Here is a 25,183-nt window from a genome sequence, read left to right as displayed (position 1 = left end):
TAAATTCATCAACATTGAATTTTGGTGCAATGAAATCGAAAAATCAGTTAGTGACCTGCTATAAAAGGTCACTAGGGTTCCGGCCAACATTCCGACCAATCCGATGATATTTCTGACAATAAAGTGATACGATTGCAGGTGAATCAACAAAGGAGAAGAAGGCAAACCAGTTGCCCTTCTTACTGAGAAGGCGACCCTTGGGTTGCCTTTTTTGGTGACTGAGTCTAAGAAGGCAATCCAGTGGCCGCCTTCTCAGTGACGGTTGCCTTCTGCTTCGTTGATTCACCGGTGACTGTAGAGTCACTTTATTACTGGAAATATCGTCGGAGTTGGCCAAATTGAAATCCTAGTGACCAGTGATAGCAAGTCACTAATTGGTGTTTGAATTTTATTACACCAAAATATAATGTTAATGTATTTAATTGCTACTTAAAAAAATTTATGGACCTAATTGACTTTTAAGTAAAATTTTAGGGTATATTTCTCCTCTTTTTTTTTTAATAGGAAAAAGTAGAGGGAAACAAGTTAATGAAAAAGGGGAAAGGGCGTAAAATGGAAACTTGAAGCTTGAGCCTTTCTTCATGGTGATGGATGTCTGTGCAAAAAAACGTTAAAGCGGACGACATGAGACCAGGGAAAGTTGCAAGAAACAGAGAAATATACGGAATGAGTGAATAGCCACTCACCCTTGTGAGCTTTGTACAAAAATCATATTGTGCCGTTTGTGCTTTTTGCTTTGAAAATTTGGCGTCTTTGTCCATCTATACCCCACCTCTCATCATCATCACCATCAAAGGCAAATCTCTCTCTCTCTCTTCTCTATCAGTTCCAAGTTTGAAATTCTCTGTATGAACACATCTCCACACGGCATTGGAGCTCTAATTTGATAATTTCTCCCTTATTTCAACACTTTTTTTTTTTTTTTGCTTATTTTAACTGTTCTCTGTTGAACTGCTCGGTGCTTTTTCTCTTCAAGAACCCAGAAATCTTTGGTTGTAACGAAGATGAGCGAGAACCCAAATCCGAAAGCCAAGAATCCAACGACCCAATCCGATTTCTTGAAGAGATTCAAGCGGATAAAGGCTCTGGAGACTTCTCCGGGCGTTCTTGGCTGTTTTTTCCTCACGCTCTGCTTGCTTTTTTGTCTGTTCTTGCTGGACTACAGAACTGTGACCAGTGGGATCCCGTTTCGTGGGCCGTCCTGGTTTGGGGCCAGTAGTGTTAATAAGTCATTATTGAGCTCTGATGTAGATCGGAAATTGGTGGGGTTTCTTGAAGAAGGGGGCGAGGGGTGTGATATCTTTGAGGGGAATTGGGTGTGGGATGAGAGCTATCCGTTGTATGAATCACAGGATTGCTTGTTTTTGGATGATGGGTTTCGTTGTTCTGAGAATGGTAGGCCTGATAGGTTCTATACCAAATGGCGATGGCAACCTAAAGACTGCAACTTGCCCAGGTTTGGCTACTAAATCTTTCTTCACTTTTCTGTGCTTTTCAGCATTCTATTCTTGTGTTTGTCTTGATGAGGTGATGGAAAGTTTCATTTTTTTTTTTTGTTCTCCAATTAATTACTGATAAGGAAAAAACTGAGGAGCAAACCATAACTTCTACCTCTAAGATAGGTGTGTTTTGGGTTGCAATGAATTGATGAAGGCTATAGAACTTTGGTGAGTATTCCCTATTTTCAAGATAGGGCAATAGGTGCCCCGTGGGCTAGCTTAGTTGGTTCAATCGATCAGCAGTGTGGAGTTCGAATCTCAATGGTATCCTAGGGGTTATTGGGACCTTCACCGATTAGACCCCTTGTGTGCAAAGTGGATGCTAGAGGTGGGAACCTAGAGACTGATGGGGCGACTTGGCTCTTAGGTAGGGGTTTGGGGGGCTTAGGATTAGTCTGGTGTAAGTCAGGAAACCTAATGCATAAAAAATGATAGGGCAATAGGAATTTCATATGCGGAAATTGCTATAGGCCTGTTGGTTCAATCGATCAGCAGTGCGGAGTTCGAATCTCAATGGGAACCTAGGGGTTATTGGGACCTTGACTGATTAGACCCCTTGTATGCAGAGTGTATGCTAGAGGTGGGAACCTAGAGACTGATGGGGCGACTTGGCTCTTGGGTAGGGGTTTGGGGGGGCTTAGGATTAGTCTGGTGTAAGTCGGGAAACCTAATTCATAAAAAAATGATATGGCAATAGGAATTTCATATGCCGCAATTGCTATTGGGCCATTTGTCTGGTTTCTAGCTCTAGGTATTAGCTGGAGGCTCTTGAATTTGTTTAGACCACTTATGCAGGCAGTGACAAGGACTATATGAGTATTTGCAGGAATGAACTTCTTAATGCTTGGTAAGAAGAAAGAAAGAAATTGATTATCTGAACTTTCTTACTATATTTGGGAACAGATTTGATGCAAAGAATATGTTGGAGAAGCTGAGAAACCGGAGGGTTGTGTTTGTGGGAGACTCGATTGGAAGGAACCAGTGGGAGTCCCTTCTCTGCTTGCTTTCTTCTGCGGTTGCTAACAAGAGTTCGATTTATGAAGTCAATGGAACTCCGATTACGAAACATACTGGTTTCTTAATTTTCAAGTTCGAGGATTTCAACTGCACGGTTGAATATTATAGAGCCCCATTTCTCGTGGTACAAGGCCGTGCACCTGCTGGTTCCCCGAGTAAGGTAAGAATGACTTTAAGGCTCGATCAAATGGATTGGAGCTCGAGTAAGTGGAAAGGTGCAGATGTGCTCGTCTTCAACACGGGTCATTGGTGGAATTATGAGAAGACGACTAGAGGGTAAGCTTTATCTCATCTATTAAAACCATATTCTCCTCGAATGCAAATTTCTAATTTCCTTAAGACTTTTAAAAGATCTCCTTTGTTACCGATAATTTCCTTAACAATTACCGATACCATAGATCACAATATTCCATACTGTTAGCACCTTATTAGATGCAGCAGAAATCGGTATTTACCACGTGATTTTTCCTTATATGTATTTGTCTAGATGCTTTTATCAGTATCTGCAATTTAGTGTAGAGTCTTAAAATTTTGCATTGGCGGGATAACTTGATTTGCCTTGTTTCATCAGGCACTTATCTCAGCATTTTTTTTGACCCGTGAATTCGTTCAATTTACAGGGGCTGTTACTTTCAAGAAGGCACGCAGGTGAAGATGAATATGAGCGTGGAAGATGCGCTTCACAGATCAATCGTGACATTGGTTGATTGGTTAGGTCATGAAGTAAATATGTCCAAGACCCACGTCTTCTTTCGTAGCTATGCTCCTGTTCATTTCAGGTTTGTCCAATTTTCGCTCCATTATTTGATGAAGATTTACTTTACTCTCCAATTTCGTTAAAACTTTCATAAATCTCCATTCCATTAAATTTCTATGATTGATTGATTGAATCATCTGTCCATTTTTTCCTGCCCCACTCCAAAACTATGCTGTCTTGTTTCTAATGCTCGTGAAGATCGTGTTTGATTTTCAAATAGTATTGCTCATTGATTGCTCTGTTTATTTCATTTCTTTCTCACATAATTGAAATTATAGGTTGTGATATAGTGACGAGATAGTATTTTGGTTTTAGTGGTTGGTGGTTGGGGACAGGATAGTATGTGCTTAGCTCGAAGATTTAACGGGTTTGGAATCTGGTTGCTGGACCTGTCACAACCCTCTCGACGACTAAACATCTAAACCAATTCCTTTGTTTTATACGTTTATAATGTGGCTAGACATGGCTTTGAATTTTGATCGATGTCTTGGATGAACAGAGGCGGGGACTGGAAAACGGGGGGTAGCTGTCACCGGGAGACGCTCCCCGAGCTGGGATCATCACAAACGCCATTGAGATCGTGGATGGAGTTTAACACCGTGATCAACGTTTTGTCAGAACGTCCACACGCTTCAAGATTGCAGAGATTGGAGCTTCTGAACGTGACTGGCATGACTTCTCGGAGAAAAGATGCTCACTCGTCTTTGTACTATTTAGGCCCCAAGTCGGGGCCAGCTCCTCTCCACCGGCAAGACTGCAGCCACTGGTGCCTCCCCGGGGTCCCTGATTCGTGGAACGAACTCCTCTATGCTGTCTTTGTCAAGCGAGAGCTCGAGAGCTCTCGGTCTCAGGTTAGACAGGCTGTGAATCTTTCTCGACCAAGTACAAAAGCAGCCCTCGAACGTCACTCAAAGTGACAAAGCCCTTCCGGTTTTCAGCCTTTTGTACAACCTCCGAACACAATCATGTTCACTCCTAGTATCCTAGGACGGGAATCATTCGATTGGTAGAACAAAATTCTTTTGCAGTCTCTGCATCAGCTCGTCAAATGGACTCGAGGATGCTGCATCACCAGATGAGACTCAAACAAATTGTTTGTACCATTGAAGTGGATTCATTTGATAACCAAATTTAGGTCTGATTTGCATTTTGTATACAGAAGATCCTGTACATGACATTGTACCTTGTATATATATATATACACTATATATGATAAAAAATTTTAGCTGTAACAATGATTTTGTAGGATCTGAAACTTTTTCACTGCAAATTATTGTCATTATTATTGAATGGTTGTTCTACATTGAACAAGTTGATGACAGAAAATCAACACAATAACTGAAAGAAAACATATGCAATAACGGCAACAACATGGACTAACTAGGAAGCTATTTAGGCAAATCATAATTAGTCTGACGTAAATTGGAATTACGGGAACATGGATTGACTAGGAGGCTATTTAGGCGACCCAGAATTAGTCTTGAAGTAAATCAGAATAATGGGAACAACATGGACTGACTAGGCGACCCAGAATTAGTCTGATGTAAATTGGAATAACGGGAACAACATGGACGGACTAGGAGGCTATTTAGGCGACCCAGAATTAGTTTGATGTAAATTGGAATAACAGGAATGACATGGACGGATTAGGAGGCTATTTAGGCAACCCAGAATTAGTCTCACCTAAATTGGAATAACATGAATGACATGGACTGACTAGGAGACTATTTAGGCGACCCTAAATTAATAACAGGAACAACATGGACCGACTAGGCGATCCAGAATTAGCCTGACTTGGCTATTTAGACAATCCAGAATTAGTCTGACGTAAACTGGAATAAAGAGAACGACATGGACCGGCTAGGAGACTATTTAAGCGACCGAAAACGACATAGACTGACTAGGGGGCTATTTAGGCCACCCAGAATTAGTCTGCCGATAAGGTGAGACAACCTTGTATCATTCCTTAAAAGGGTACTGCTCATACCTGATGGAGCAGTCAAAGAGGAGGGCACGGCCGCCGATGCGGCGGCTACAGGAGGCCGTCACGGTGGCGTTGGCGGCTCCCAGGCAAGTTGTGCAATCTGGGCTGGTGAGATTCGTGTTGCAGGTGGCATGGCCGTAGGCGAAGGCGTTGGGGTAAGGGGAAATATTGTAGTAATCATAGCTCTTTCTCGCCGGCGTCTCGGTCTGGAGCTCTTGAAGAACATAAGCTAGGCTGATGGCGAAAGGGTCGCCGCCGGTGTACTCGCCGGAGTTGCAGAGGACGCTCCTTGTGTTCGTGTTGGGAACGCTCTTCACCGTAGTGGTGAAACAGAGTGTGAAAAAGAGGATTAGTTGTGTGATTGTCGCTGCCATGTTTGAGATAATTGAACAGCCATGGCCTTAGGACAGAGGTTTTTAGCTGTGTTTTCTGTGTGGGCCTTTTCATTGAATCCTCCGTTGAATTGGACGACATGTCGTTATTGTTCTTGTCCTATGTTTCTTGTCTTGTGCTAAGGATTTTATCTTGGTTCTTCTTGTTTTTGGATCATCAATTTTTTTACATTTTTCTTTACAAGCAGTCAGAATTGTCTGCGTCAAACTAAGCAGTGTAGCGGTCATCAATACATACACCGGATTCATATTGCATTGTGAACCTTAATTCAAAAATTCTGTACCTTCGATTAATATATTTTGTATCAGTTAACAGTTTCTGTACATGTAAATAAATAAATAGATAACTTTATAATTATTGACACATAATATAATAGCTACAGGTACAGAAACTGTCAACGGCATGTAATGTCAACTATAAATACAAAATCTGAAGATTATTTTTTAACTAGTGTCTACAATGCAAAGTAAACCTTAGTCCATGGTATAATTTGCCAGCGGCTATAGACGGAAGGAATTGGTAATGCATTATTTGTCACGTTTAGTTTAGATGATAGTATGAGAATGAATTTAAGGGTCCATTTTTTTTTTTTTAGAATAGAATTTAAGGGTCCATTTTTTTCCGATCGTAAATAATAGCAAAGATATATTTACTTATAAATCATGGAACATGAACATAATTTATGCCTCATCTCCATAGCATCCATTATAAATCATGGAACATGAACATAATTTATGCCTCATCTCCATAGCATCCATTGTAGTTTGTACTATATAAGAAGAGTGATACATTTATTAAAGTTCTCATGGGAAGGCTTTTAATAATGATCTTCCCATCTAGCTATTTACCATTTCTCTGTTTCCCCCTCCCACCTCTATACATAGACTTGATCCAAAAGTCAAATTTGACACCATCCTATACAGAGGATGGGTACAATAATACCACTATTTTTGTACGACTTGATATGATCTTATATATTATGTATGCTTAAATGCTAGGACCACCGGACCGACCTTCTGAACTTTGAATTTTTTTTAATAAACTTTGAAACTTAAAAAAAGTCTTAAAAATGACTTTTGAATCCCTTCGAGACAGATTCGTAGAGATTCCCAAAGTCGATTTTAAAGTCTCAAAAGTATTAAAAAAAAGTTCAAAGTCAGAAGAGAGCTGAGGTAAACGTTGAATTCCAACAATTAACCGTTATTTACTATATTTTGTATGGTTAAACCTTTGAATATGATCATTTATATATCTAGGCCTCCATCTTTTTGCTGTGAAACCCAGCAATGTCTCCTAGTTGTTCCACCTTTGTTGCCAACACTTCAACCTTCTCCACCATCTCATTCAACAGGAAAACAAAGGTTGCCATGCCCAAATCCGAAGCTGATGAGTTCACATGCTTAAGGTTGTATTGTTTCATGGACTGTAACTTTGGACTTATTGTTCCCTTAGCTCTGCATAGTTTCATGTCTTTTATGCTCTCTCCAATCTCCCTTAGACTCCACACCAGCGTTACTCCCAGGGCTTCGCAGGGCTCTTTGATGATTCCTCTTTGTATTGGCAATGGCTGATCAAAAAGATAAACAACAAATTATATCAGTATCTTTGATTTACAAGAAAACTCGCAATTTCTAACAAAAGGTGCTTTTCTGGGCAAACCCTATCTTTTAACGTTAGTCGGCAAAGAATTACAAAGAGTTAAACCAACTTAAATTGTCCATAATTGATTGATTCAAATCAAGAAGACTGATAAACAGCTTCATAAAGAGTCAAACTTAACAGCTACTTTATATCAATATCTTTTTGTTACATAGTACGGGTTAGGTCACATAAGCCAACTCGGGCTCAACCCACATAAATCAAGCTAGGTAGGACAACATGTTGCATTATTAGGGTGGATCGAACATGGTACAACATTGTATATGGGGTTGTGTCGCATCACCATCTGTGTAATCGGGACATGGATCCAGTCTGACTCAAACCCAGATTATTTTTATATTTTTATTTATTTATTTATATTATTATGTTTAATTTCCACCATATATCTACCTGTGCAGGCGATTGAATGCAACCTTTAAGAGACACTACTGTTGCAGCAAGTTCTCTTAGAGCTTCCCCAATCTCCATGTACTTTCCCCATGGATAAGAGAACCCAAACTTCCCATGCCACGGTTCCCATTTTGCAAAATTTGCCTGAAAATTTTAATTTTAATTAATTTTGCTAATTAAATAATCTAAACATACACAATTTTCTAAGATCAATTAATTAATTAATTAATTAATTAAAGTGATGAACATTTATTTATTTTTATTTTAAATTTATTTTTCGTTATTATATATATAAGTATATTATATACCAATGATTCCTCGTTGGACTTGGAATGCAAGACAGCTTTGCAACCACTGACATCGGCACTTGCTTGGCTTTCCTTCTCTCCGGAAACCATGAAATACTCCTCCAGGCACCCTACAATTGTGTATAAATGTTTTCAATTAATCGTAGTAAATAAATAAAATAATTTTATCTATAAAATAATTTGCAAAACATGCTTTTATATATATATATATATATATATATATATATATATATATATATATATTGCAAAATATTTCAATGTTGGTTTGTCCTCGAGTTAGTAATAAGATGGCATTTTAAATATATTTAGATGATTTCAATTTTATTGGACTAATTTTAAATTCATAGGACCTGTTCATTAGAGCTCCTGTAAGGTAAATTAAGAATCGCCCAATCAATTCCATCTGCTGGTATTATTATTTTGTTTGTATCAATTATTAAAATTTGTTTTTAGATGATAAAAGAATTACAATTCTTATTACTATTGTGTAAAGGATAAATCTTGTCTCGTAATCTAACTGTGAAGGAACAAAAGAGCATTAGCCATTTTGTGATGATAGAAAGTAAAGTTTTACCTTGAATTGAAGAAGCGATTTTGTCAAACTTGGAGGCGGTGGAAGAATGAAGTTCGTCGCCGGCCCACTCCGGGAAGATGAGGAGGCTGATGAAGATGCAGACGGCAAAGCCCATTCCGATGGTGCAAAGACGCTCCCGAGCCAGCTTCATGACCTTGTAGGCGCGGACGCCGGAAACCACCACCAAGTTGAATGTGAGGATGAAGATCATCACTCCATAGTCGTACTTCCTTTTGATCCCAGGCACCAACCTCGAGTACGTCGCCGCCGCACCTGCACAGTTTCCGGCATAAGATTCCCCTACATTCTTGGAAAATCTGCAGCTCCTATTGCCACTACTAGAGGGTGTGTATTAAATTTTTTTAACCCTAATCAACAAAGGTGATTGCCTATAAATGATTGACTCGTAGTTTCCTATTCAAAAATTGATCAACTTAGCTGCGGTTGACTGAATTTAAGCATTATGTTAATAGTTGATTGGTTATTTTTGCTAAGAGTCCAACTTTTAATTATGTAGTTGTAAGTTAACATCCAGATCAACTTAGCTGGATTGATCGATTTAAGTATTATGTGAAGAATTCAACTGCATGTACTCTCAAATCTTACTTATTCAAATTTACTTCTTATGTAGTGGGCACCATAGATTATTGTTTATATGTGGGCTCCAAAGCATCTACTTCAAAATTTTAAGTATAAAGTTGGGAGCAAAGGGAATGAGGGTATATATAGTATTTTCGGTATTGTGAATGGTTGGTTGGTTACTCACTTATAATGAAAACGGAAATGCCAACGACAAAAGCACTGCGATAGCCGGGAAGTTGATCGGCCAACACCGCCGCAAAACATCCTAGTAAGCCGCCGACGATGGTCCCAATTCCTCGGTTTATCCCTTTGCTCAGTGTCGCACCTGATTAATCAACATTATTAATTAATCAAGAAAACCAGACACCGCCGGAAAACTAACTAACCCAATTAACTTTCCGACCATTCATTCTCACCTGCGAAAAACTCGAAGACGACGACGACGGTCATGATAGCCCACATCGCATTCTGTCCCACTTGCCGGAAAAGCGGGTCCAGCATATACAAAAGCGAGACCACAACCAAAGCTATTCCAACCTTAATGCTGTGCACCAATTTTCTCTTGTCGTATTCACTTTTCACCGCCGCCGCCATTTTTTCCTTAATGACCGAAAAACCATTCTTGCAAACAAAACAACACCGAAGATCACGCTTCTCTGTCGTCTTCTTCTCCATGTTTCCTGCAACTCCTCTACTTCTCTCATCTCCTTCTTGGTTGATCGGGACGACGACCACGACTGAACTCATCATTTTTTTCTTCTTTTTGTTGCTAAATATGATATGTTGAATTGTTTCCTGGATTTCTTGGGATCATAGGATGAGATGAGAGTTGGGGGACATGCAAAATTGCAAACTCCCAAAACATATATATAGAGGAAATGAATTGAAGTGACATGCAATATAATGGAGGGAAAAATGGAATGTTTGTATAATTAATTTTTGTTTTTTTATTTTATATTTGGGAGTTTCAATCTACGGCCCACGAGATCGTACAATTTTTTTTTGTTTTATTATAATTATTAGTAATGCATCAATTATACCAATTGTTGTGTAGAACGATGATCCAGGTAGGTATATAAATCATGGTCTAAAAATGACATCGTTTTTTAAATAAAGAAACGACAGTTGTTAAATTTTAACAAATATTATATGTTTTCAAAAAAAAAAAAACAAATATTATCTCTTTAGTGTGTTTAGAACAAAATAAAATTGCAGTGTAACGAAACTAAATAACTTGTCTCGCATATTGTGTTTATATTATCAAATGAAAGTGTAATTGAATAGAAATGATACTTTAGTTGTGTTGAAATGAAACTGCAGTATGTATAAAATGAAACTGAATAACATGTCTCACATATTGAGTGTATATTGTCAAATAAAATTGTAGTTGAATTGAAATAATGATACTTTAGTTTTGCGGAAATGAAAATACAGTATGTATAAAAAGAAACTAAATAGCATGTCTTACATAATGAGTGTATATTGTCAAATGAAACTATAATTATATCGAAACGATACTTTAGTAATGTTTTATGAAAACTACAATGTATATAAAATGAAACTGAATATTCATATATTTGAGTGTATATTATCCAATGAAACCGTAGTTGAATTAGAATTATAATTTATTAGTGGTGTTGTAATAAGACTACAGTGTGTATGAAATTAAATTCAATAACATGTCTCACTGCAATAAGACTACAATATGTATTAGATAAAATATGACTCTTTAATATTAAAGTCACGAATTTTATTTGATTCTTGACAACATTTTTCAATATAATTTATCCTCTTTTCTAAAATTTAGAAACTACTCCACAAAAGCCGAACTTACCTCGCCATTATCCCCAAAAAGAGAGGTGCAGGAAGTACGTGTCATGTTAGTTATTAAAGTATGATTGTCAGATTGTGTTATTTGTTATATTTCACTCTCAAAAACCGTCACCAAACATTTCACAATAGTTTTCAAAAAAAAAAAAAGTAGTTCTAAAATTAAATAATGTTTTTTTTTTCCGTTAAAAAAGCATTTTAAGGCGCATATGTTAAAAAAAATGGTTAAAAGAAATTTAGATAATTAAAAAAAAAAATTATTAAGTGATTTCAATTGCGGCGAACTAATCTTAAGTCCACATGATGACCTTGTTTTTAGTATCGAATCCTAGTCGATTTACATGTGCATACAAGGAATCCAATACAGACCTTAGCATCTTTCGGCATGACCCTTTAAGTTAAACCAATGAATCAATTACATTAAGTCTCAGGGATGAAATTACTTTCGCAAACGTTATAAAACTAGTAAATAATATATTTATAAATAAACCTTTTGCAGCCGCTACTAGTTACAATTGGTGGCATAGTGATAATATAAGCATTTGATTCTAACAAAATGCAATCAAACTACATAAATCGGGGCAAGACAAAACTAACACTATCCTCCTCAATTATAGCTACTTGGGAGGTGATAGGGCATATTCTTCGAGTATACCTCCCTCTACGTACCGTATACTTGCTCAGTGTTCGGTGAGGTCACCGAGAGGAATCATTCCCGACCTTGACCGACCACAAGCTCGATATTCCCGACGTAAATGCGATAAAAAGATTGCAGTAGCGGTTCGCAACCTTCGCTGCTTAGGGACCGACCCCGATCAATTCAGATCGGGACAATCATCTCGAGCATTGCCACTTGAGCTCTTTTCCTCCGTTATATCCCATTTAATGCAAGAGGAAGGAATTTTTGACATTTTCACCTACTGCATATTAGCTCGGGACTCTCTGACCTCACGTCGTTTACCAAGCAAGACTTAAACTAACAAAAAGACTATAACAGGACCCAAAATATGACCCTACCCCTTAATTCATTGGTATTTAGAACATCACAACGTATTTATACCATCAAGATGAAATCGAACACATGGAGATCCAACTAATTAAGATCATCAAACCCATCTTATCATTCATCAATACGTTCAAATTGACTTGTAGCATGAGAGCTAGCGACCCATCCAAAGGAAGAAAGGTGGGTAGTGTTGCAACCTAGCTTTGATCTAAATATGTATAATTAGGTTGTCTCCTTGTACTATTTGTCTATTTCAATATAACCTTATATATTGTGGTCAATATTTCTTATGCCCTAATATTATACTATATAATTGATAGCGTACTGTACTTGCCATAGAACGATTAAAAATAGATAAAAGTACAAAAATATATAAAAATCTATGCTTGTTCGTCCTCACTTGGGGTGGGTAGGTTTCATGGACTTATAGTGCATGTGCGCGTGGCAAGTTGAAGTGCACGGATGAAAGGCCTTCGGCACGCCTAACCCCACTGGTTTGGGCAAAAGAAGGAACGTCGGGGAAAAGATAGAGGTCCTGTTTTGTAAATGGCCGTTAGCTGATTAGGTTATAAAGTATGATTAGTTGATAATATTAGTTTATTGTAGAAAGGTGTTGATAACTGTTTGATATAATTTCTTTTTTAAAAAAGCTAATTGAGAAAGTTGGTTTGAATATCCTTTTGAATTTTAATATTTCGGAGTTACAAAAAGCTTATTAACCAAACACTTATATTGATTTTTAACCAAATCAAACAACTGATAGTGGTCAAATAAACCAAAATTGGTTGATAGGCTGATTATTTACCAAACAGGACCAAAGACAAGTTTGAATCATTTAACATAAAATTGAAAGGTTGAACTCATGTGTATGCAGTGACACGGTAGTATTCTAAAAAGAATAATCTCTTCCGAATAAATCTAATCGAGATTTGATTAAATTAGTGTCATTTTATGAGATATATAGATAGTATTTGAAGTATGTTATTAGAACAAAGTATAGAAACATGAAACGTGAAAAACATCAAATCTTAGGAATGCATATGGTTGTACTAATATGTTGGATAAGTGCAACACGCTTGCCTCCATAACCCCAGCCATAGGATGCCAGTGTTTTGAAAATGGTCTAATTTCGCAATCCCCATAACCAATCGCTACCAATTTCTAGATTGTTTTGTCAAATATCTTGGGGGGAACCCTATGATTTCGTAGGCTGTCACACTATCAAAAATGAAAATCAAAGTTAAGAACAGTTGGTATTTAAGTGGTAAATTATGAAGAAATTAAAGATGCATGATTGAAACATGAGGGAGTCATAATATGGGAGTTACACTAAATTCATTGTAGGCACCAAACACTAGTCTTCCCACCTAAGAGGTTATGTGTTGAGTCACATTGATTTATTCCTCAACCGTCTGTGAGGGCAAGGGATTTCGCCTTTTGCAGGCTGAAATTGAATATTTACTACCGGAAAGCTAGTGTGGAGGTTTGAATCCGACTAATCGTGCTTGTTAGCATCCTACCATTGAAACGTGGCCCTAAAGTTACAACTTCACTATTAGTTATCATTTTTGGCATATCAGAACATGTCACAAGTTTGAATCTTAGCTTCTTCTTTTTTAGTACTATTGACTCTGTTACAATGCAGTATCTGTTCATAACTACTTTCTCAAAAGCACAAAGAGTCAATACGCCTCCACTGAGACTCGAACTCACTCCCTTTCATGCAACCGGGTGCCACTAGACCACAAGGTCTTGGCAATTTGAATCTTATTTAGGTGTACAGAAATTGACAAATTAATTTTCAAAGGAGATATAGGTTGAGGAGCTAGCATTGCATGTTTGCTTATTGTATGCATGGGGATCTAAGGAGGAAACAAGGATTGACTAGTAAAAGGTAACATGGTGGGTTGATCCTTAGAGGTTGTAAACGTTGGAACTAAGGATTGCAATGAAGATTGAAGTCATTAAGGATGCAAGTGGACCATGCACCAAGCTAGCTATAAAGATATATATGTGGTGGATTATGGGCACTTGGTTCACATCAAACAATAATATCTAGAGAACCAAACTAACAAGCTTTAATTTATATATAATATCTGGCCTGGCATTGGCGAGACACAAGTGTAGGCGCATTACGTTACTAAGATCAGTTATTGTACGTGCATAAGCATATAAGCTCCATCATGGTTTTAGATAATTTGGTTGCGTGACAAAACATTCTAGCTCGCACATCATCCACTACTTCATTGCCTAGTCCATCTATGGTCGTCTTAGGATTTTTTTTTTTGTGTTTCCCTTCTCTCACTCTTTCTTTCTCGTGTTGTTCACACTACAAGAAACAGAAAAGATCCATTATTAGGTCATATACATAATACATACAAGCCGGCCTAGCCTTGGGCAAGGGCATACTTGAATGGGGCCTACCCCATTCCATCCCGTCCCCGTATATATACATATATGTATAATAAGTGAGTAATATACATGCATTCATGTTATTAGGTCATATACATAATACATACAAGTCAGGCCGGCCTTGGGCAAGGGCATGCTTGAATGGGGCCTACCCCATCGATCCATCCCGTCCCCATATATATATATATATACACACACATGTATAATAAGTGAGTAATATACATGCATTCATGTTATTAAGAGATAAATTAATTTAGTTGGTAGGTCATATAATTATGAGACTAATTCAAATCACAAATATGGTGCATGCACCATGCATTTACAATAGCACCTTTTTGTCAAATATTCGACATTACAGTTAAATTAGCAATCCACTTAATAACTATATCAAATTGTTGGGTTTTTAATATAATCTTAATTTTACATGTTATGATGGATATTTCTACTTATTTCCTATATTAAAAATTTATTCCAAAGATTTTACAATTAAATATAATTTTTTTTAATGGACACAAGATCGAGAGGAAGCAACAAAAAACTAGAAATTGCACACATAATATGGACTTATCAGTCCAATCCTATTTGCTAAGCGTAGGCAAAAGTAATTCAAGTTAGAAGGGAGTGATAGACATGAACGGAAAGGATCCGAGTGAATTGAGGTAAACTTGTTTGATATGATACACAATTGAAACTCTTTTAATTTTGGTATAAATTTGTAATATAATTATATAATATATAAGTATAGACTTATAATATAAAATGGGTATTTAATAATTAGTAATGGAACATTCAATATAATGTGAATTGAGGTTCGAAGGAATGGAGTAGACAAGAAGGGAGAGGAGTGAAAGTGATAATAAATGAGATAATTAAATTAAAGTGGAGTCTGATATCTTTGCCCACTACTTTCTTATGCATGTACAATTAATACTCTGAATTGACTATAAACTTATCAGATATGATATTGATATGATATATGTCAAAGGGAGTGAGTAAATACATGTGTGAATGAGTGGAATATGATATCTTTTAACTATTGTATTACTCTTTTTGTGGTACTAATTTGAATATTTTCTTAATACCCTAAGTTGACTGTTGGACGGAGAATTCGAGAGGGGAAAGGGAGAGGCAAATTCAGCATTCTATTATCATTCAAAGTGTGGCCTGGCGCGAGTCCAGTTATTATACAAAAATAAAGAAATAAAGTACGCATTTATTATTTGTTATAATTTTTAGTGTAATGGTAAGTGTTTGATAGATTCTGACATTAACTAAATTCGTTCGTTCGTAACGAATTTAGTTACAGCATAGATGAAGGTAAAGGAAAATGGCATGGGATAATAAATTGAATTGAAGTGGAGTATGTTTGACAAATACCTGAAATGTTTGATGATTAATTAGAAAATGCATGACACCAACCTTAACCTGCTGGGATGGTGCGCTATTTGTATCATGTCTTGTCCGCTGTACCACTACCATTTGTCCATTTACCCAATCGGATCAGTTTCTTGTCTTTTCTGGACGGTGAAATTTCTATTCAATTTTATTTTTTATTTTTTTGGAAAAGAATTTTCAAATTTATTATGCTAATAGAGTATGATTTATCATCAAATTATATCATAAATTATAATAATGTATCCGTATGTGTGCAATATTAGTTATCTGCAAATACACTATTAAGTGTTTCTAAATAAACCGTCATAATTACAAAAATGCTACCATACACCTTTCCATTTTTTCTTTAATTTTTCATCATTGTCAACTTAGATAAATGAAAAAGTACTTCATATTTTTTACCTAAGATATTATTAAAAACGAAATCATATATATAGGATTGACCACAAGAAATCGAGCTGCCTCTGCCATATAAAACTATAAAGTAAAAATGTTTTTATTTATTTATTGTATTTTTCCATGTTTAGTGTCGGCGTTTGCTAGTGACCGTGGTTAGTGGGTTTTCGGATTGACTAATAAAATGAAAGAATAACATTAGTGATTATAAATATGTGAGGTAGATGTTGGCTAATTTTCTTCATCCTCTATTTGTTTTGTCTTTATTTTTTTGAAAATAGTTTAAACTTAAAATTATCTATTTAAATATAAGTTATTTAGAGAGTTTTCTTCATCCTCTATTTATTTTGTGTTTATTTTATTAATTTAAATTAAATTTATCTATTTAAATATTAAAAATTGAAGTTGGGTCCAATTATAAAACGATAAAATTAATATTTTTTTTATTCCGGAGTATAGCTCAACTGATCAACCAATTCAAAACAAGTTCATAACCTTTGCTAAAAATACAGGTAAAAAAATCGCTAGTGAAGTATGAATTAGGTATTGATTTGACTAAATTCTCCACCAATCTACATGGTAGGAGCGGTTAAGAAAATAAAATTATGCATACACTACTAATTATAATTTTTAGGATATGAATAAGTGCTTAATCTTAATGTCTCAATATATCAACAACATTCATACTTGATTATTTGAGTTTGCCACATCTACATATTTAATAAAAAAAAAATAAATATTAACTCAAACATATATAAGTGCTGGTGAGCCAAACTATCAAGTGATTCGATCACTTTGACTTATATTTCAATGAGCTAAACTATCAAGTAATATACTTTGACTTATATTTCAATGTCCTATAAATTCTTTTCAGATATTCTTCATGATATCCTCTAGTGCTTTTCATTTTTAAAAGAATTATTATTTAATCAATACAAACAACACATAGGCAACCCCAACCGAGTTAATTTGACAGTTGACTTGCTAATTCCTAAATTTCAAATTTGATTTCATGTTATAGCTGCCTATTGGTCTCTTCGGTTTGAGCTGATAAGATGTGATCAACCTAGCTAGACCGGTAAGGATCACAAGATGAATTAACAGAGCGTACTTTCGAATAGCAATCGCAAGATTTCTCATAAATTAAAAGAGTTTTAGCCTTGGACCCACTATAGTTGAAAAATGATATAAAAGCAAACTTCCTTGAACCATTGCAATAGTAATTAACTAATTAATTTGTATCTTTAATATAATCAAAGTGCTTTTCCACCCATTTAATATATAAGTACGGTTTTTGTACTAATGACCTTTTTTTACCTGCCCACCCCCACCCACCCACGCAGCAAAATCCACATTTTTCCCTAAAGCTATCATTGCACCAATCTTCTTTAATCTCTATTGGTAATCCTATCAATTATTTAGATGAACAAATTCATGGTATGACGATTTGATCAAACCCCACCAATCTTATTTGTATAACTAGTTTTATACGCGCATTGCGTAACTTGTATAATGGTCAATATTTATATTTAAATAAGTAATTTAAAGTATATCAATGTAATATTATATAAGAAAAGTTAATTATAGTTGGCATCAAGATTGCAAAAATTGCTAGGCATTTCTCGAGCGTTTTTTTCTTAAATAATTTTTCTAAAATAACGTAGTGGGAACGAATTAGGGTTTCTGTTATTTATAATAGGTAAGTTGTGTATGTATAAATTTGTATTATATTTACCGTATTTTTTCTGAGGAAAGAAATACATAAAGATAAAAATACACTCAAAGGATGCATGTTGAAAAAAGTAAATACACATATCGCACCCCAGAGTGTTATTTTTCCTCTATTTATACCCCAACACAATCTGTCCCATTTTTGTATCCCATAAAAATAAAAACCCCAATTGTCGAAAGAACCCGTCAACCTTCACAAACAATCATCTTAGACAAGGTTCAAAGATAGAACACCCCTAACAATGACGTCCTAACCCTAATTAATTCATTCTTTTAATGAGGAAATCATTAACTGAGAGTGTACATCAAGTAAATCTCGTGTATAATACTTCACAAATTACACATGAAAAAAAAAATATTGTGAAAATTATATGCGATGAACTCAACTAAAAGAATATTAATAAAAATCAAACACATAACCTTCTAATACAGAAAGCACAATTCACTCACTCGATCATCTCAGTTTGGGGCTTCTTTTTTTTTTTTTTTTTTCATCATGGTATGAGCAATTTGTCATTGTGTCGTGGTCACAACATTCTCCTGCACTACTTTCCGTACTGTCCATTATACGGCATGCCATACGCCAACTACTAATTAATGAAGATTTGGTACGGCATAAAGTTAGGTCTAGTTATGACTTATGATTATCTATGCAATTTTTAAATTTTTATTACAAATTTTATTTTTAATTTAAACATTCTCACACGGATATGACACGCCAAAGACAAATGGCGACGAAAAATTTGCCATTAAAAAAAAAAAGATTTGGTCTTACGTAGACTTAAAGTAAATATCATGGTCATTATGAACCGGAACTCTTTCATTTGTGTGGTAAGTATATTTTTATTATAATAAATAATTATATTCCACTTTGCAGTGTCACCCACTTGGATCGAGTTTATGTGTAATTGTCTTTTCAACAAAAAAATAAATAAATACTATTATTCTTTATTAAAATCATCTTTTAGCGTTCACTTATTAATATAGTTGTGTGTGTATATATATATACACACATACACTCATACTCAATTGTGACATTAAATATATTCGAGTATTGACTTACACTCTAAATTCGTATGGACTAACTTAGACTCTAAATCCCAAATTGATAAAATTCGTCACACACACAGACACATATACATACACACACAGACTGTTAGTAATGTCAAACAGTTCCGAACTAACATCTTCTTGGTTAAGCAAAAAAAAAANAAAAAAAAAAAAAAAAAAAAAAAAAAAAAAAAAAAAAAAAGTCATGAGGGTTACTAACCAATTCAATGACGTACATTTAGCTAATTAATTTTTGAGCCTAACTTTTGATCCGAAAACAATTCAAAGTGTTTTCTTTTTTTCCCCCTTTTTGTTACACATAGATTGATCAACTAACAAAGAAGGAACTTGAAACTTCTTAATTATATGAACTTCACGTCAACTTTACCGTACTGCACCAAAAGTATCGATATTGGTCTGATCATAAAGTAGCATAGTACTACGTAATAGTGAAAACGATGGAAACTGTCTTGACATAATACTAAAATTAGGTTAATTTGGTTGAGTGTTTGTTTGTGGATTAGTGCGTTTACACGTCCAGGATGGAATATGGATGGATGATGAATGTTTTCGCATGCATTTTTGGTAGTATAGTTTCCACTTTCCAGGTGCAATGGCGTCTCATTGTATCCTCCAATGATTAGAACATGTGTCTGAGTGAGTGGAGCATGATTTTTGTATCAAAATTTCCTGAGTTTGATTTTTATTAATACCCTCACGATTGAATATGTTGCATAAGATCTTCTTAGTGTCATTTAAGATGTGTTTGAAAAGCAGAAAAATGACTTTTTAGAAATGAATCGTTTTCCAGAAAATGTGTTCATTTTCCGTGTTCGGATGTATTTTGAAAAATTGGGACCAGAGCAATTCTCTGGTCCCCGCAGCGGGGAGAAACCAGAGCAGTGCTCAACGGAAATTATTTTTTGTTGACTGGATTTTCTATGTGTAGCCAAACAGGAAGCCCGGAAAATGATTTTCGGAAATCATTTTCCGAGCTTCCAGACACACCATTACTTCTTTTGTGTGATTTATATACTATATTACACAAGAACTTAGTTACTTAATGCATATTTTTAAATAGTGATTAAGACTTTCTTTCATCACTTGAAAACAAAAAATTTAAAAGTTATCGGGCGGGGGAGATTGCTTTGCTGACTTTTCTATGACGCAACATTCAATTAAGGTTTTTGATCGGCAGTATTCTAGAACGTGCGAGCTAATTAAGTTTTTTATAACGAATGATGATAAGAATATGAAGTTTTTGCCTATGATGTTTGGTTTGATTAAATATTTGCTTTTATTAGTGATACCAATGAGGATAATATAATTGGTTTGATTAAATATTTGTTTTTATTATTAGTGATATATCAATGAGGATAATATAATTGGGTGGGTAGAATACCAACGATTAGTATCAATCGTTATTGTGTGCACCATAAATAAAAAGTATTATTTATAAATTACATTATTTAAATACTAAAAATACATTATTTTGTATACTACTCCGTATCAAGTAATCTATTTTTAATATATTAAAAATGTGCATTAGTTTGTATAATGCACATTTTTTTTTGAACAAAGTTTGTATAATGCACATTTAATACATAAATAATGTGCTTTTAATATATTAAAATGTATTTTTTATGGTCAACATAATAATGTGCATATGAATATGGTACGGGCTTAAAAGTACTTTATATAGTTAGGGTTTACTTAAGACACCAAGTGGTTTAACAGAAAAAATGAGGATAATCTAAAAATATAATAAGTCTCAATCAAAGTTATACCCTTGGTTTATGTCCCTCTTTTTGGATGCTAATAAATGTGTACATTTTACTTTAAATGTTGTACATTTTAATGTTATTAGACAAAATTGTCCTTACTACATTCTTGTTATACAAAACTACCCTTACACCGTTATAACACCGTTAGTTTTAACTCCATCATTATTACCCTACACCTATATCTATCATATCTTTTTCCTATTATGTAATTGTCATTTTATTTAAATTATTAATTTCTATTTAATAGTTGATTATATTTTAATTAAATTTCTATGAATGGTAAATCATATATGTGTGTATAAAATACATATATTATTTGTGTATATATAATTTGAATTATACATTTTAATTGTTTTTATTTATTAATATTTTAATATTGGGCATAAGTTTTCGCGCGTACAAAATACTAGTATAATTATAAAGAGTATAAACATTGTTGGACTGTTGGCCCAAAGCTTGGAAAGTTAACCCAATATTTTATCGTTGAAAGTTGAAACGTGGTGTTAACTGCTACATAAGATAATAAAATAAAATTGTGTATTTATTACTAGCTATAAGTTTTGATATACTGGTAAATATTTGATCTAACAATTAGTATTTGAATTGGTCACTGATTTAAACGAGCAAGTTATGAAATAAAATTGTGTATTCATTACTAACTATACATGTTAGCGTAATGGATCTAGCTTGATCCTAACATGGACGCTAAAAGGGTCACTACATCCTGTCAGGCAAGTATAAGAAAATATATTTATAAAGAATAGGTAACATATTCCATTAAAGACACATTGTATAAATATAAACCAGGTATATTATATTTGGTTGTACTCAACATTATCATCACAGTAGAAACATTCAACATATATTAACATTTCTTTTTAGAATTTTGTGTTGATGATAGTTATTATTATTATTATTATTATTATTATTATTATTATTAATGATAGAGCAAAGAGAGAGAGATAATGTATAGTGGTGAGACCACTAAACAATTTAATTTCTCTATATCAAGTGACAAACATGCAGCCCACAACATATGTCAGTTGCAATTCAGATACAATATTCCAATAATTAGGTATCTGTCTCCAACACTTTGGCTAATAGTTGAACACAGTTACATATCTATTTTTTAGTAAAGATAAAATATACACTTTCAATTTATATTTATGGGTCGAACCTCATTTGATGATAACTTTCTAAAGAGTGTTACTATGTGAACATGTGTTCAAACGCCAATTTCATCTCAAACTATTTTTACGTGATCCAAGTCAGCCAAGACCTTTTAACAAATCCAAACTAACTGGTTATGTCCTGACAGAGATGAACGTTTGGGTGGAATATGATTCTCGTTAAAAATAAAAAATAAAAAATACTAGACATTAAACATTATAAAAACCGGCGGGTAAAAAACCCTTAGGAATAAAGCCGGCCTCAGGGCTAGTTGTTTCGTTTACTGAAAATAAAATTCGGATATCACTAAACCGAACAGAACCGACGTCCACCCATATGTATAATTCCGCTTATACCCCTTTGAATAGATAAATCTCTAATAAGTTACTCCGTATAATATGAGCATGTATGGAAAAAATCAACCTAGAGTGATGATCCAAGTGGATAGGCTATCGATTGTGGACCAGGCCCACAACACAATGATTTTCCAAGTTTTATTAGCCTAATTGTGACTATATGGCCCAAAATATGCTTTCATTCCTACTCTATCAATTGGGTAAATTTTACTGTCGAACATGGTCCATGTAGCAGCGTGGATTATGAAGTAAAACAATATCGCATCATTTTAATTACAATTCAGTTTTATTTGACAATATAAATTATTGTATGAGCTTTATATTTTTGTTTTATTTTCCATACACACTAGTTTCATTATAGCAACACTAAAATATCATTTTAATTCTACTACAGTTTCATTCGACAATATACATATCGGTAACATAATACGCCATTTGTTCATAGTAAAGGTTTAAAAAACACACCATATTGAACCACTGTATGGACCATGGTCCACCGTATAAGAACTCTATCAATTGAGACACGATTAACAAAATTACACTATAAATTTCAAGACTTTATTTCTTAGACTTTAATATATATAATATATTATGCCCGAAAGGGACTAATTGAGTGAAACATGATTCTTATACTTAAAAGTTACGAATTTAACCCTCTTAGTCGGGGTCTTCCTAGCTAGTATAGTAAAACTTGAAACTACATCAGCAGATAAATAACAATGCAGAATTATTCGTTATCAACATATGTACTATCAAGCATTTTTATATGCACTATTGTAGTTACAGAAACTTATCACAATTTTCTTCATTTTTCATTGATTTTTAACATTTGATTATTCTAAATAGATAAATAAGATAAGTCTGCATGTTCTTAGTAGTTATATATGGGTAGGTTGGTGTACGTTGGACTAATTAGGCAGTAGAACGGTAGATATAAGAAGAATGAGAAGGGTAGGAAAGTGTCGAGAGCAGTCACCATCTATCTTTATAATTCAACTTTTATAAAGTTGGTTAACATTATTGAATGAAACTTATATATTTAAAAATTCATTGAAAATCAAATAATTATTATTTTTCTTTGGAATAAAACTTGGCCGGGATTTGACCCGGAAAAAAAAAATTGCTACTAAATTCTACAAATGACCTTTGCATACAAGGAGGACCGAAAAATTATTTTTAAATAATATATATTTTAAAAGAAAAAAAAAAAGACAAACAAAAGATTTTATTTTACCTCAAAATATTAAAATGATGACTTAGTGAAATGAAACCCAGAAAAAAAAAAAGAATCTTTTAAATTTAGGGATTAATAAATAAAAATGTGGTGTAAGATGAGAAATCTAATGTATAAAAAAAAAAAATTATTTGTGATAAACTACTTATCGCAATTGAGTAATTACGATTCCACATAGACCTAATGCATCAATCACATGTTATCCCATTGTGCGTCGCAATTACGTCCTTGCATCAGAATCATTAAACTTTTTTTGTGAACAAAAACAAGTACAACGTAACCAACGTAACGTTGTTGTCTGCAGATTCAATCTTTAGGCTTCGACAGTGACAAATATAATTTGTGAGAAATAAAATGCTTTTTAAGATACTTTTTGGGGGAAGGGTAAGACAAAAATTTGTAGCCACACCTAACTTTAATTTTAAGTACGATAATCATATTTTATTCATTAAGCTACCTTTTTGGAGTAACCATGTTTGTTTAATTTTTCATTTAATAGCTAGACTGAAAACTTAGGGAGTGTATTCAATCACGACTTTCATGAACTTTTAAATACTTTTATCAACTTTAAAAGTTTGGTGGTGGTATTCAATTTAGACTTTTATAAACTCTTTAAAAGTTTACCTGTATTCAATTCAAACTTTTCAAAACTCAAAGTATACAGGTATTCGATTCAGACTTTTATAGAGTTATTAAATTAAAAGTCTACTGGCATTCAAAAAGTTACTGACTTTCACAAACTTTCCAGAATAGGATTTCTAAGACTTTCTCTTCATTAATATAAATAGATGAAATCCAACCCTCCAACCGCAAACTTTTAAACATTCTCTACAGACTTTTTTTTCTCTATCTAAACGACAAATTTTTCATCAATTTTACGGTACGTTTCAAATTTTTCATAAATATTTTTTTTTTGTTCAAACAAATTTTTTGTTACCATCGCAACAAAATAATTGCTGCGATCGCAACAAAAAAAATTGTTGCGATCACAGCAAGAATCTGCTGCGAACAGCGGCAAATATCGCAGCAAATTTTATAATTAATAATTTTTAAATTTTATTTAATTAATATGTTTATAATTTTATATAATTGTATGTTTATTAATTATTAATTTATATATATATATTGTATTAAGTTGAATTTTTTAAGAGATATTTATTGGTTCAGCATTAGTTATTTCATTAGTTCAAGAAATATTTTTATTGGTTATATTTATAAAAATTGATTATATTTTTTTATTAATAATATACTCTATTTTTGTGACATCAGTATTTTTTTTTTTTTACAATGCACTAATTTATAGATAATATATTAATAGAAGTTATGAAATGTTTGTGAGGGTGTATTCAATTTAGAGTCTTAATGACTTTTGTAAACTTTTTAATATGAAAAAGTTTTTAAAAGTCTATAAATGTTTGTTCTATGGATATTTATAATCTCTTACAAAGTTTATAAAAGTTTAAAAGATTTTAGGAAAGTTTACAAAAACTCTACAAAAGTCAATTAAAATCCATCAATTTAAAAGTATTTAAAAGTTCATGAAAGTCGTGATTGAATACACCCCCCTTAATTAAAGATCATTAGTTTGATTTTTGTCAAAACTTCCTTAGTTGAACTTGTCACACAAAATCTTCTTACTATATTTTACTTCTGCAT

At 33.9% G+C, this 25,183-nt stretch overlaps 3 protein-coding genes across 3 annotated transcripts; 1 reads left to right on the top strand and 2 right to left on the bottom strand.

The window, feature by feature from the left end:
* Nucleotides 1-593: 593 nt before the first annotated feature.
* On the top strand, nt 594-4,505 carry LOC116004459 (protein trichome birefringence-like 10). Its single transcript, XM_031244520.1, has 4 exons — nt 594-1,456; nt 2,403-2,792; nt 3,137-3,295; nt 3,773-4,505. The coding sequence occupies exons 1-4, from the start codon at nt 1,005-1,007 to the stop codon at nt 4,188-4,190; spliced, it is 1,419 nt and encodes a 472-aa protein (XP_031100380.1). The 5' UTR covers nt 594-1,004; the 3' UTR covers nt 4,191-4,505.
* Nucleotides 4,506-5,232: 727 nt separating this feature from the next.
* LOC116004131 (antifungal protein ginkbilobin-like protein) lies at nt 5,233-5,631 on the bottom strand. Its single transcript, XM_031244062.1, has one exon. The coding sequence runs from the start codon at nt 5,629-5,631 to the stop codon at nt 5,233-5,235; it is 399 nt and encodes a 132-aa protein (XP_031099922.1).
* A 786-nt stretch (nt 5,632-6,417) lies between these two features.
* LOC116004460 (aluminum-activated malate transporter 12-like) lies at nt 6,418-10,004 on the bottom strand. The gene is made up of 6 exons (XM_031244522.1): nt 9,580-10,004; nt 9,348-9,488; nt 8,582-8,854; nt 8,008-8,117; nt 7,700-7,843; nt 6,418-7,217 (listed from the first exon to the last, which is right to left on the bottom strand). The coding sequence occupies exons 1-6, from the start codon at nt 9,911-9,913 to the stop codon at nt 6,903-6,905; spliced, it is 1,317 nt and encodes a 438-aa protein (XP_031100382.1). The 5' UTR covers nt 9,914-10,004; the 3' UTR covers nt 6,418-6,902.
* Nucleotides 10,005-25,183: the final 15,179 nt, after the last annotated feature.

The sequence above is a fragment of the Ipomoea triloba genome, chromosome 14, assembly GCF_003576645.1.
Source record: "Ipomoea triloba cultivar NCNSP0323 chromosome 14, ASM357664v1".
NCBI classification, from domain to species: domain Eukaryota; kingdom Viridiplantae; phylum Streptophyta; class Magnoliopsida; order Solanales; family Convolvulaceae; genus Ipomoea; species Ipomoea triloba.
This window is presented reverse-complemented; position numbering and strand designations above follow the sequence as displayed.